Source organism: Heteronotia binoei, chromosome 6 (assembly GCF_032191835.1).
Source record: "Heteronotia binoei isolate CCM8104 ecotype False Entrance Well chromosome 6, APGP_CSIRO_Hbin_v1, whole genome shotgun sequence".
Lineage (NCBI taxonomy): Eukaryota > Metazoa > Chordata > Lepidosauria > Squamata > Gekkonidae > Heteronotia > Heteronotia binoei.
Genome location: NC_083228.1, coordinates 38,041,134 through 38,053,939, shown reverse-complemented (window position 1 = coordinate 38,053,939; position 12,806 = coordinate 38,041,134). Strand labels below are relative to the sequence as shown.

Sequence of the window (12,806 nt, the reverse complement as noted above, 5' to 3'; positions counted from 1 at the left end):
ATGAAATAAAATATGAAAAATAGAACAAGAACAGCATTTGCTAACTAGGCAGGTACCAAGGAAGTAAAATTCTGATGTGTGGGTTTTTTTTTGGGGGGGGGGACTCTTTTTATCATTTTGAGATGGGTTATTAAGTATGTGAGTTAATATTCATCATGTTAGCCTTTTCTATTGGTTCACTTGACATCATTGGCTGCTATAGATAGGGGCAAGAAAATGCATAATGACTTGCTATCAAAATACAGAGATGTTAATAAACAGTGTGGAATATGAGGAGGTGCCATTTTCAGCAGTATCCAGTGTTGTACAGGAGTTATTATATATAGTCCTGTAAACAGAACTCGATCCCACTATAGACAGTGGGTTTCAGCAAGAAATGTCACACCCAGAAGTGACATCATCACACAAGGCACCTTGCACCGGGGACACTTTAGAATTCACAATTAAATACTCTATGGTACCATCATCTCGTACTGAACTCTCAATGTCTTCTTTGGTCTATGGTACGTTAGAGTTTTTACTGCAAATCCTAGAGCATCCCTGGTGCAATGTGCCCGGTGTGATGACATCACTTCCGAGTGATGTAATCATGCCACATGTGCTGCTGCAGCAGTTAAAGGACTTGGCAACCCTACAATACAATCATCCTTTGAACGAAGATGTGCTTTATTTTTACTACATTTATATTTACTACAAATGTGTTAATAATAAGTATCTTCACTAAATTTAGAAACTAGGTACCAAACTCTTAATGCTGAATATGGTAACAACAGTATATGTTGTCTACTGATCTCAAAGGTTTAAATGTTCAACTATGTTAACAGATAAGTTACGTGTCATTTTAAAATTTATATTGGGATTACTAAATACTCCATACCTCTCCTGTTAAGTATCCTTTATTCTTCTCCTGCTCTAAGAGATAAGCCGCATAGCCAACGTTGTCACTGCTTGTAAGATGGTTGGTTCTGTTCATGCTGACTGGGTGAATTGCAAACCAGCTAGTAAAATTCAGAAGATAAATGTTACTGGAAATGCATTCACCAAGATAGAGACTTGTTTCAGACATAATGTGAAAGCTTGGTTTGATTAAATGAATTATGGTCAGTGTGCAGAGCTGGATTAACAATTTCGCCAAGTAGGCACTGGCCTATGGGCCCCAATGCCTTTAGGGCCCCTGGGCTGGCTCCCCCCGCTAGTTTCCCCCCTGCTTGTGGCCCTCCCAGCCTGCACAAGCAGCCAGCAACTGAGCTGTTCTTTGCCCGACTTGCCTGCTGGCATTGTCGCCAAGTTTGCCTCTCTCTGCCTCTCCTCTGCAGCTTAGTAAAGGGGACTTTTAAAGAAGGTGCCTGCGTGCTGCAGCAGGGGCCATGGGACTCAGGCACTCAGACTCTGAGATAATTTATGAGGGGGGCCCCAAGATTTTGACTACCTAGGGACTTCCACAGGGTTTAATCCGACACCGTCAGTGTGATCATCTGAACAATGTCACTGTACTATCTATGGTCAGTACCTAGGGTCCAAAAACCAGGTTCTGAGCCATGGTTTGAATCTGGTTGATTAACCTAGTGCCCTCCCACATGGAAATCTTGGTCTTCATTCCCCTCATACCACAGCAATCTTAAATTGGGATTTTCAGCTACACTATGAACAAAGCCAAATCTGCCACATTTGTTTACACGTTGGGTGAATGTCTACAAATATGTATACATTTGCAACCATCATGCATTCCAACATACATGCAGTTGTCCTCTTTCCAAGTTTTCTGCAGCTCCACTCTGTGATCTTTGTTGAAAGATCACAGAAGAAGATTTGGGAAGGGTATGGATGGAAAGGTGCAGATTTCCACACCACTCCCGCATATTAGCAATTTCTTTCCTTGGTGACCCAGGGGCTTTTGTCTTTTAAAAAAGCACTGTAGATTGTGATTATAGAAATATTCCTACTACCAATTTTTTTAAATTGCCTGCTTGAACACATGAAACTGCCTTATACTGAATCAGACCTTTAGTGCATCAAAGTCAACATTGACTACTCAGACTGGTAGCAGCTCTCCATGGGTCTCAGGCAGAGGTCTTTCACATCACCTATTGCCTGGTCCTTTTTAATGGAGATGCTGGGATTGAACCTGGGACCTTCTGAATGCCATGTGGATGCTCTACCACTGAGCTACAGCCTTGACTGCTTGTACCACAGGCATTGAAAGCAGCATTTACAGCAGCAATGAGAGCAAAACAGGAAACTTCCCCAGTGTGGCTTTAAAACACTTTTGCACAATCCGGCTTGTTCCATAGTGCTGTTCCTGCACTTCCCAGCTATGAAGATGCTTGGCTCAAATAAAAAAAGCTGAAACCTCCATTTGTAAAGGCAAATCAGAATTTAATAATGGTCTGAATCAAGCTATAATCTTGAAGGCATTCAGTGGTACCTTTATGGAGTCAGCTAGCCTCAGTTTATGGTTTTGTCAAAGATTTCAGTTTTCATGGTCAAACACTCTAGCACAGGGAAGCTTAAAATCAGGATTACCATCTTTCACAGTACTGCATTCACTGTGAAAAAGCATTTTGCTACAATTCAAATTCCATGTGTTCATTTTATATTTTAACCTATTTTCTGCTCACCCCTTTGTCTCTCAGAACTCTTGGAACCCCTCACTCTGTTAAACCCTCTCTGAACAGGTCTCAGTTACTTCCCCCCTCACCGCTACCCAAAGATTTTTCTGAACTCTGTCACTTTTGGGTATGTGTTTATCTTACCCAGGATGTAACTTCGAAAGGTCTCACCTAAACAGCCCTATGTCTTGGCCGTCAGCATCAGTCATCTTCAGTACTGTCATTTCTTGGTCTGTGTTTGATGAATATCTGGTTGATAAAGAGAATAAACATATACTCTGCATTTAGAGCCATGATATACATACTTGGAGGCAAACAGAGCAGCGCAATCCAATGCAAAGTTCTCTTGGCCACATCTTCTTCAATCAGAGGAGTGCACTAAATGATTTACAAAGTTAACCTAGATAAATTATTAGGGACCAGGCCGCAGATTCAATGGGAGCTCACAGGAGCACAGCTCCTGCACCTTCCTGAGAGTTCCACCTCCTCCTTCTGAGAGTTCCTCTTCCTTGTCCACTGTTAGGGACTGTGGTCTATACTACTGAGTTTAGCTGACTGAAACTGGACCCTACTATGTAATTTTTGCATCATTTAGTGTGTCATGTTATGTTAGACTTCAGTTCTGTTTTTAGATTTCTGATTGATTCTATAATCCTCACCATATTGTATTGTTTATTGAATAACCCATCCTGTCAATTGTATTGACTCTGTGTAACCCACCTTGAGTCCAAGAGAGAAAGTTGGGGTGTCAATGAGTAATAAATGCATAATGGAATGAATGAATTGAATAATAAATGGATAAATTAAAAAAATGACATTTTTCAGTTCCTATTCATTTACATGGGGCACGAATAGGAGAACCACTATTACATCACACCAGATGATTGAGTGGCATATTCACCTGAGCATAATTTTGAGCAGGATCATAGCAGTGATTACATAAAGAATTGATTTTGATTTTTCCCCTCAGCTTTTCATGGGAAATGGTGTTGTGGAAGGGAAAAAATAATAATTTTCCTTTAAAACATCTTTGCTGCAATTCTGTCCATTTAAAATGACTCGCAGTAAACAATAAAAACATAATGGCAACAATTAAAAATTGCAGCACAAGACATAAATCCTAGGAGATTATGCCACGAGTACAAACAGCTAAAACCATAGTGAAGACTAATATTCCAAAAAGCAGGGAGATAAAATGATTTTTTTTGAAAAAAAACTGGTGCCAAAGACAGATGGAATATGCTGGTTTCAGCTCCTAAAAGATGACAAAGATGGCACCAAGTGAGCATTCTAGGAAGCGAGTATCACAAATGTGGTGCAACCACTGGAAAGATCCTTCTTTTTGGACGATTTCAGTGATTCATCTCATATGATGTCAAGATTCATCTCATGTTGAATCAAGAGATTAATTCCCTCTCGATTTACTCTGCTTTCATTCTATATTCTTTCTGCTTTCCTGTTTCCCTCTTTCATGGGATTACTCTCTGAAAACACTCAGTTGATACTTGAAATGGAATTCAATGTTCTGGGATTGTCTTTCTTGTGTATGATTGTGATTTTATATGAATATGTATACGGAAGGCTTTGTATATACATACAAATGTGAAACCTTGGTTTAATTAAATGAATTATGGTCAGTGTGCAGAGCTGGATTAACAATTAGGCCAAGCAGGCACTGGCCTATGGGCCCCAATGCCTTTAGGGCTGGCTTCCCCCCCTAGATAAATTGTTCTTATTTCTTTTGTTTGTTTTTAAAAGCAATACTGAAGACTAATGGGGCAAGACTATATTGTTCCATCTACATGGTGATTCAAAAATGGAAAAGGTTAAGACATCTTATTCATTCCCTGTCTTTAGTTAGGTCTAGTTATTCATTTAGCTTATTTGTAGCCCTTGTTTCTCAGTAAGACTCAGTGATGATTACAGAGGGGGGCGGGAGAGAGAGAGATGTAATCATACAGTATAGAACAGGGGTGGACAAACTGTGGCTTGGGATCCACATGTGGCTCTTTCACACATATTGTGTGGCTCTTGAAGTTCCCACCACCTCATCAGCTGGCTTGGAGAAGGCATTTGTCTCTTTAAATCACTTCTCCAAACCAAGCCAGCTGGGGGCTCAGAGGATGCATTTAAAGTTAAAGTTGCTTTCTTTCCACCTCTCCCTCCCAATCTATTTGCTTTCCTTCCTTCCTTGTTTCAAATATCTGACATTCATGTATTGCTGCTCTCAAACATCTGACGTTTATTCTATGTGTCTGTTACGTTAAGCAAGTTTGGCCACACCTGCTATAGAATGTCAAATTAATATTGAAATAGAACTAGGAGTCCAAAATTGAATAACAATTTGAGCAATTGTGTGAAAATACCCTGCAAAATATACAACAAACTGTGCAAGAGGACTAAAAGTACAAAGTTAAATGACGAGGTGAGCAACAAATTGCCCGAACCGTATAGTGTGAGCAATGCAGAATGTAGAGCCCTGCTTTAACTCATAAAAGTTTACTGCCCTTCTCAATGCAGGTAGTCCTCACAGAATCATAGAGTTCAAAAGCACCTCCAGGGTAATCTAGTCCAACCCCCTACACAATGCAGGACAGTCACAAATACCTCCCAATAAGTTCACAGAATCAGCATTGCTGACAGATGGCCATCTAGCCTCTGTTTAAAAACCTCCAAAGAAAGAGAACCCACCATCTCCTGAGGAAGCCTGTTCCACTGAGGAACTGCTCTGTCAGGAAGTTCTTTCTTAATATTAAGTTCAAAACTCTTCTGATTTAATTTCAATCCATTAATTCTGGTCAAACCTTCTAGGGCAGGGGTGTCAAACATGCAGTTCAGGGGCCAAATCAGGCCCCCAGAGAGCTCCTATCAGGCCCCCCCAAGCAACTGGCTATCATCTGCTTCCTTCTCCTTATATCTTGCTTCCTTCTGCATAACAGTTTGCCTTGCAAGGCTTGCTCAATTGCTCAGGAGCTACAGAGCAAAACCTCTATTTTCTCCATTGGCTGAGGCTGCTCTCCCCCAGCCCCCTGGGGAAGGAAGGAAGGAAAGAGCCAGAGATTCCTTTGCCCAGTTCCCTAGATCCCAAGGGAGAAATATAAAAAAAGCATCCTTAAGACCAATGAGTGCTAACATTTTAAGCATGTTTTAAATTTTTAAAATATATATATTTGTGTTTGTCTATGTTCTTTATAAAATGTATATCTCTGCTACCTAATCTTAAATAGATATGCATATGGCCCCACCCAACATGACTCAGCCCAACCCAACATGGCCTGGCCCCTCAAGGTCTCATTTATGTCAGATTTGGCCCTCATAACAAATGAGTTTGACACCCCTGTTCTAGGGCAACAGAAAACAACTATGCACCATTCTCTATGATAGCCCTTCAAGTACTTGAAGATGGTGATCATATCACCTCTCAGTTGTCTCTTCTTCAGGCAAAACATACCCAGCTCCTTCAGCCTTTCCTCATAGGATTTGGTCTCCAGTCCCCTCACCATCTTCATTACCCTCCTCTGGTCATGTTCCAGCTTGTCTATATCCTTCTTAAATTGTGGTACTCAAAACTGAACACAATACTCTAGGTAAGGTCTAACCAGAACGGAATAAAATGATACCATCACTCGCGTGATCTGGACACAGCCCAAAACTGAACTTGCCTTTTTAACAACTGCATTACATTGCTGACTCATGTTCAATGTATGGTCTACTAATACCCCCTAGATTTTTTTCGCACATACACTCATTCAGAAGTTGCTGCTGCTGTCATAGGACAATGCTTGACATGGAATTTTTCAGCATTTTGTGACTAGCCCAACCCCGTGGCAGCCATTTTGAGATTGGCCCCACTTCCATGCCAACCATAAGGTTAGTAAAGGATTTTACATAACATAAGATTTTACAAAGTATTATTTACAGGCTAAACAGTTCAGTATGCATTCAAAACTCATGCAGTCTATTATAGGTGAGATGAGATGAAAGTTCCATCCATGGTGACTGACTGGGAGTCAGGGAAAATAGAGGTTCATTTTGGTTCATGGTTTGTGAGGCTGCATGAACCATGAGCCTTCACAAGCCTCTCTGGTTACCGAACGGGTTTGTTTCATGAGGTTCATGACCAGGTGAACTTGCTACTTGGACTTCATTCATATGTGGTACATCTTGCAAAAGCCATTTAAAGGGACATTCTCTTTTAAATGGCTTTTGCAAGGCACACTGCCACAGCCTCGGCTGGGGCTCTGCTGGGAAGCCTGGTTCAAACCTGACTGTGCAACAGAGCCCACAAGTCACTTCAGAGATCCCTTGGAAGCAGGGAGGGGAGTGAAAGGGATCACTGAAATGGCTTGCATCTATTTCTGCCTAACAGCTGACAGGCACACCAGCCCCGCTGTTAGCTGTTACGTGGAAATGGATGCGAACCATTTCAGAGATACCTCAAACTCCCCCTCACACTTTCCACCATGAGCTCCACAAACCTAACCCCCCCACCATAATGGAAAGGGGGGGGGTGAGAGGGAAAACCTGCCAATTTTCATGAGGAATTTAAGGTGGAGAGGTTTGTGCTCATCCCTAACTGGGAGTATCCTTATTGAGAAAATTCAATTAACATTCCTTACAAGTGACAAATGAATTAATTGCTCTTGATGAATTAACAAGATGTGAGCAGCTGCAAATTGATTAATGATGACCCAAACAAAACATACTAGTTGGAAATATCAGAAAGATTCCTAATCTGAATACATTCCCCACCCCCTGACATTTGGAAGTGTGTGGAAGTATTCTCATCTGATAGTTATTCTCAGGCCTTGAATTCGGCAGGTGGTCACAGAAGCACAGCTCTTGAACCTTTCTGAGGGTTCCCCCCCTCCTCCCCATCTACCTTGTCCTTTGAATAGTAGGTGCAGCTGCATAACAATTCCTGGATTAGGAGAGCAGGCAGCCAACCAGCCACTAGGAGCTTTGCCACACCCCCCAGCAGCCCTCATTAACCCTTGGAGAAGCCTATGCCACCCTTTCCCCACTGCTTATGTGATTTTGGGTGGTGGGTGGCTTGCTGGGCTTTTGACTGTGGAGGGGCACCCAAGGAGAGCCCCAGGTGACTGAGGCTGGCTTGGGCTGACTGGATCTCTAGCCAGCCCAAGCAGGCCTCACTCGTCCAGGGCTCTCCTTTTTTGTGTTGGGTTGCTTTTGGCTGGTGGGGGGATGGCATTTGCTAATAAATTATGCTAATGAGCCCCACCACCTGTTTTTCTACAAAACGATCCCTGGTTATTCTAGTGCCTTACTTTGATTACTCAGGAAGTAGACAGGCAGAAGCTGTCAGGGAAGAGAGCATCAGATAGGACATGACATTGATCTCATCTGACTGTAAGGGTTTTCACCAACTGGGATTGTTTCACGTTTGGTGTTTTTGTGCTCATCATTTTCATCTAACATTCCATTATCTCATGGACTTGGAGACAGCTTTCTTGATTCTACTTGTTGATTAGATCACATGATATGCATTTCCCATTTCTTTCTTCAAGAAACCCAAACAGGCTTACAAAGGATTCGCAGCAGGTTTTTTACCCAGTAGGCAAAGATCTGTTTGTTATTGGTGCTGGGTGCCCAACTGGGTGGGCAACTGTTCGGGTTCTGGGTGCTGGGTGCCCAACTGTTTGGCTATCAAGGGCTACATGCATGTTAGGCTAGCCAGGTACTTCATTGTTATCTGCTGCAAGATTCGTGCGGACAGAACAGAAAGAGGCACAGAGGATAAGGCTTGCTGGCTCATCCACAGGAGTAGCCACTGGTAGCAGCAGACAGCCCTGTGTAATATCCTGTTTGCTAATACAAACTGATGGGCAGTATGACTGTAAAGATGGCAGGAGGCCCATGGCAGAGGAACAAATCCAGGGTGTTTTGAGATAGGCTCCCAAGCTCTATTCCGCTTGCCATAGGCAGCCCACCTGCCTATACAGAGAAGAGGAGATACACTTTATCAACTGATTGATTGAAAATACTTATGTAACACACAAGCAAAGACAGATGGGCTAAGGTTTCACATGGATGGATAAGATGTAAAAGAGGAGTGATGAAGAAGGATCACGTCATTAATTCAGGATCTCTCATCATCTATAATTGCATATAAAAACACGAAGCAGGAAATCAGTACAAATATCCCACCCAGTTGTTATCAGCCCTGGGAAGATAAAATGATAGGCCGCACCTCCCTTTCATGTATGAAGAAACCAAAAGGGTGTGTGTTTAGTAGGGTTGCCAAGTACAATTAAAGAAAAATCTGGGGATTTTGGGGGCCGAGCCAGGAGACTTTGGGGGTGGAGCCAGGAGACATTGGGGGTGCAGCCAGGAACAAGGGTGTGACAAGCATAATTGAACTCCAAGGGAGTTCTGGCCATCACATTTAAAGGGACAGCATACCTTTTTAAATGCCTTTCTTCCATAGGAAATAATTAAGGATAGGGGCACCATCTTTTGGGGCTCATAGAATTGGACCCCCTGGTCCAATCATTTTGAAACTTGGGGGCATTTTGGGGAGAGGCACCAGATGCTATACTAAAAATTTGGTGCCTCTACCTCAAAAAATAGCCCCCCCAGAGCCCCCAATACCCACGGATCAATTCCCTATTATTCTCTATGGGAATCGTTCTCCATAGGGAACAATAGAGTGCCCAGTAGACATTTCCCTCCCCCCACGCTTTCTAAAGGGGGGGAGGGCCTCCAAACCACGGAATCCCCTGCCCCCTCCCTCTCTCTCACACACAAATACTTACTAGATCTTCTTCCTGCAGAACTCTACTTGCTGTGAAAACGAAAGCAAAAGAAAGGGAGGGGCTGTTCTCCATGGAAACTATTACTGACCCTTCCCAATGAAGTCCTTCCTGTTTCCTGCGCAGCCTTAAAAGGCACATATTTTACAAACGGATCAGGAGCTCTACAACTACATGATGCCTACACGCATGTTCTCACGCCCCCCGCTTCCGGATTTTTGGAGAGCGGGGAAGGAGGCTGCAGATTCAGGGGTCCCCTGCCAGGGCGGGGGGGTTGGGAAGCCTAGTGTTTAAACAAAACCAGAATATGCAGGTCTGGAGAACTGAACCTAATCCAACCATGCATCTTAGTGCTGAACCAGACATCATGGTGCCCCTCCTGCTGATGCACTGCCATTTTAAAGTCTAATGAGGTGATTTTAAAAAATGTTGGGAGGGCCTGACCTTGATTGGGCCTGCAGCATGGCAGGATGAGGTGCTCTTATTTCTCCCTATGGACCTTTTCTAGGGCCAGAGTGGTACAACACACACACATACCCTGCAGCTGTTTGACAATTGAAAAGGTGCATAGGAAAAAATGAGATCACTTCATCCCCACCACTTGAGACTTTTAGGACATGAAAGCTCACTCAAATGCCAGTTCATGTCTGCCTGTGTGCCCCCTTTAAAAATTAGACTTGGTTGCAGTCTATCTCACTATGTTGTGCTATGAGGAAGAAGTAAACACTTGGAAAATAGGTTCCCCACTGAACCCAATGGCAATCATGGACATACCAATATTTCTTTTATTTTTGTATGTATAGCAGATTACATTTTACTCATTTTTCTTGCAGAAGTTCTGAATTAATTTGTTCTGTTTAGGCACAGCAGAAGACAAAATGAGATCAAAATGAAGGAAAGTGGGTTTGATCTGTGGAGGGAGAAATGGAATCAAACTAAAGATTTTTGAGTCAAAATTGTGGGGTTGCAAATTTCAGGAGGATCCATTTCCTTATGTAAGTAATCAGAAATTAAAGACTTTGACTCAAGTTTTCAAAATGACATATAACCCCACTCTGATTTTTTTTTTGCTCACCTGTTCATCAAACTTTTTACTGGCACATATCTCAACCCACTCTTAGTTAAACTGTAATGTTCCCCTTCTTCCTCATCTTTACCTGTCCCTTTCGGATTTTGGATTTTCAAGATAAGAAAATGGACTTCTGTTGATTTGGGTATTCTGTAGCACACCTTTATTGATAAAAATGTGTCCTTCCTTCATGTTTTGATGAGCCATGTCAATACTCTGAAAATCAGAAATATAAACAAGATAAGTGAAATAGAGATAATGGCATCTTTCTCCTCATGTCACTAATGTGCTCACATACAGTGGGAAAACACCACAGAAAGCATTTGGTGTGATTATACCTTCGCTGTATCAAGGCTCTTCTTTTATGTACATTCAGTCATGTACATTGAGGAAAAACATCACAAAAAAGAAGACTGATACAGCTAAGCTAAAGTAAGATTCCTTTTTTGGTGGTGTGTTACTTTCATGTGCCCCAGTACTGGGTGTGGGGATGAATATTCAAATTAATGGAAGCAACTGAATTTTGCATTCTGATGAAATTTGAAAATAAAATGCAGAACAACAGAGAATTTACAATGCATGGGTTTGAAAACAACATCACATAATTTAGAAGTCTAAAATCTGGGGTGAAATTCAAAGAGGAAGATTTTGAAAGCAATTACTAATTTAACTGCACATCAGAATACACATCCTATTCAAAATAATACAGTGCTGAGTTTCGTCCCATCCCATCTCAGGAGCATATCTGCGTGCCAGTTCAACTGATGCCTACAGTCAACAATTGACATTCTTCATCAAACAGGATAAAATGTAAACTCCTATGGGTCAATCCTACATATGTTTGCTTGAAGTGAGATCCTGTGAGCTCAATGGGATTTGCATCCATTTAAGCACTCGTAGGAGGGCTTAACAAGAATTCTAGCACGTCAATACCTTTCCCACACATCACCAACAAATATTCCACTACTTGCATGCTGCAGGAAATGTAAGTAAGGTGGTTAAAGGGACAGGCTGGGCTGGTTCTTACCTCTATAGACCCCCTGACAAGGGCATTAAGGGAGGGCCTGATAAGCCCCCTACCAGTTATCATAAAAAGTGTGTTTTGAAAATATCCTCCAGGTCCTGAATGAGTATGAGTTCCACTCAATATAACATTGTCAGTTCTATACAAATCTCCATATTTTTGCTTCAGATGTTTCATTACCTAAGTGGGGGGAAAGAAAGTATTCAACTGCAGTGATATAAAACACAAAATACATTGTGGAATGTCCTTTTATTATTATTTATTTGATTTATTAATTGATTTATTAATTGTAAAAACAGGGTTCTTGCCAATATGCATCAATGATAAAACAGTCAATAAAATCATGCAATGATTTAAATATGCAATTAAACCTATAATTAAAATACCTAAAATCCAAGAAGGAGCCTTAATAAACTGTTTCCCAATACTGGACTGTGCCCGCACCCCATGGGCAGGGCAGCAGGAGGAAAGATGAAACAAGGAGAAAGGTGGTGGGGAGTGGAAGGGGTACCAGCCATGTTCACATTGTCACTGTCCTCGACCAAAATATAAGACTCTGCTATATTGCATGCCTGTTTCAAGGAAGCAAATGATTTGCGAAGTTGTGCCCTCAGATATTAAACAGTCTACAAACAACATTACTAGAAACAAGGACCTACCCTAGTTGATTCCTGGTTGAATAAAATGTAGCTCTTGGTTGAGATGAAAAGAATGTCTTATATAAAGAAAGCAGGAGCTGGAATTACTCCTGAATATTTTGAGCCACAGAAACCATCAATAAGCTACTAGAATATAAAATATGCTAATACTAATACTGAAGCATATATTTTTTTTAGTTCTATGAGAATGAAGCTACATGGGACAATGGAAAATCTGTGAAAGAGTCTCCTGCTATGGTTTGGACTGAGTGACCATGACCTTTCCCCATACATTATTTTCATGAGGTCAGTTGACCCTGTTATTTCATGCCAATATGTTTCCCCTGAAGGACAAACCTTTACACTAGGAAGCTGAATGAAGTTTGGAAAACAGTTGCCATGGGGGAAAGTTAGCCTTCCCTCCTAAGTTCCATGATTGTAATTTCAGTCTGGTTCTTATTACTGAGAAGCCATAAAGAAACCCATTGATGGATCTTTTATCTCACCTAGTTAAGCCTCAAGCTCATCATTTTGAACTGTCTTCTGCTTTTCACCCTCCTTCTTACTTCGTAGTGAAGTGGTGACTGCATAGGACTTTCAGGGCAGGAGGCAAACTGAAGTGGTTTTGTCATTGCCTGCCTTAAGCTATGCAGCCCCAGGCTTCCTTGGTGGTCTCTGTTCAGTTACTAACCA

General features: G+C 41.8%; 1 protein-coding gene across 1 annotated transcript in view; it reads right to left on the bottom strand.

The window, feature by feature from the left end:
* The window catches only part of ASAH2 (N-acylsphingosine amidohydrolase 2), a 50,160-nt gene that overhangs the window by 29,023 nt on the left and 8,331 nt on the right, over nt 1–12,806 (bottom strand). Inside the window, exons 5-8 of the mRNA XM_060240821.1 lie at nt 11,479–11,655; nt 10,540–10,667; nt 2,781–2,858; nt 878–998 (exon numbers count right to left, since the gene is read on the bottom strand). Coding sequence (XP_060096804.1) covers nt 878–998; nt 2,781–2,858; nt 10,540–10,667; nt 11,479–11,655 — 504 coding nt within the window. The remainder of the gene's footprint in view (nt 1–877; nt 999–2,780; nt 2,859–10,539; nt 10,668–11,478; nt 11,656–12,806) is intronic.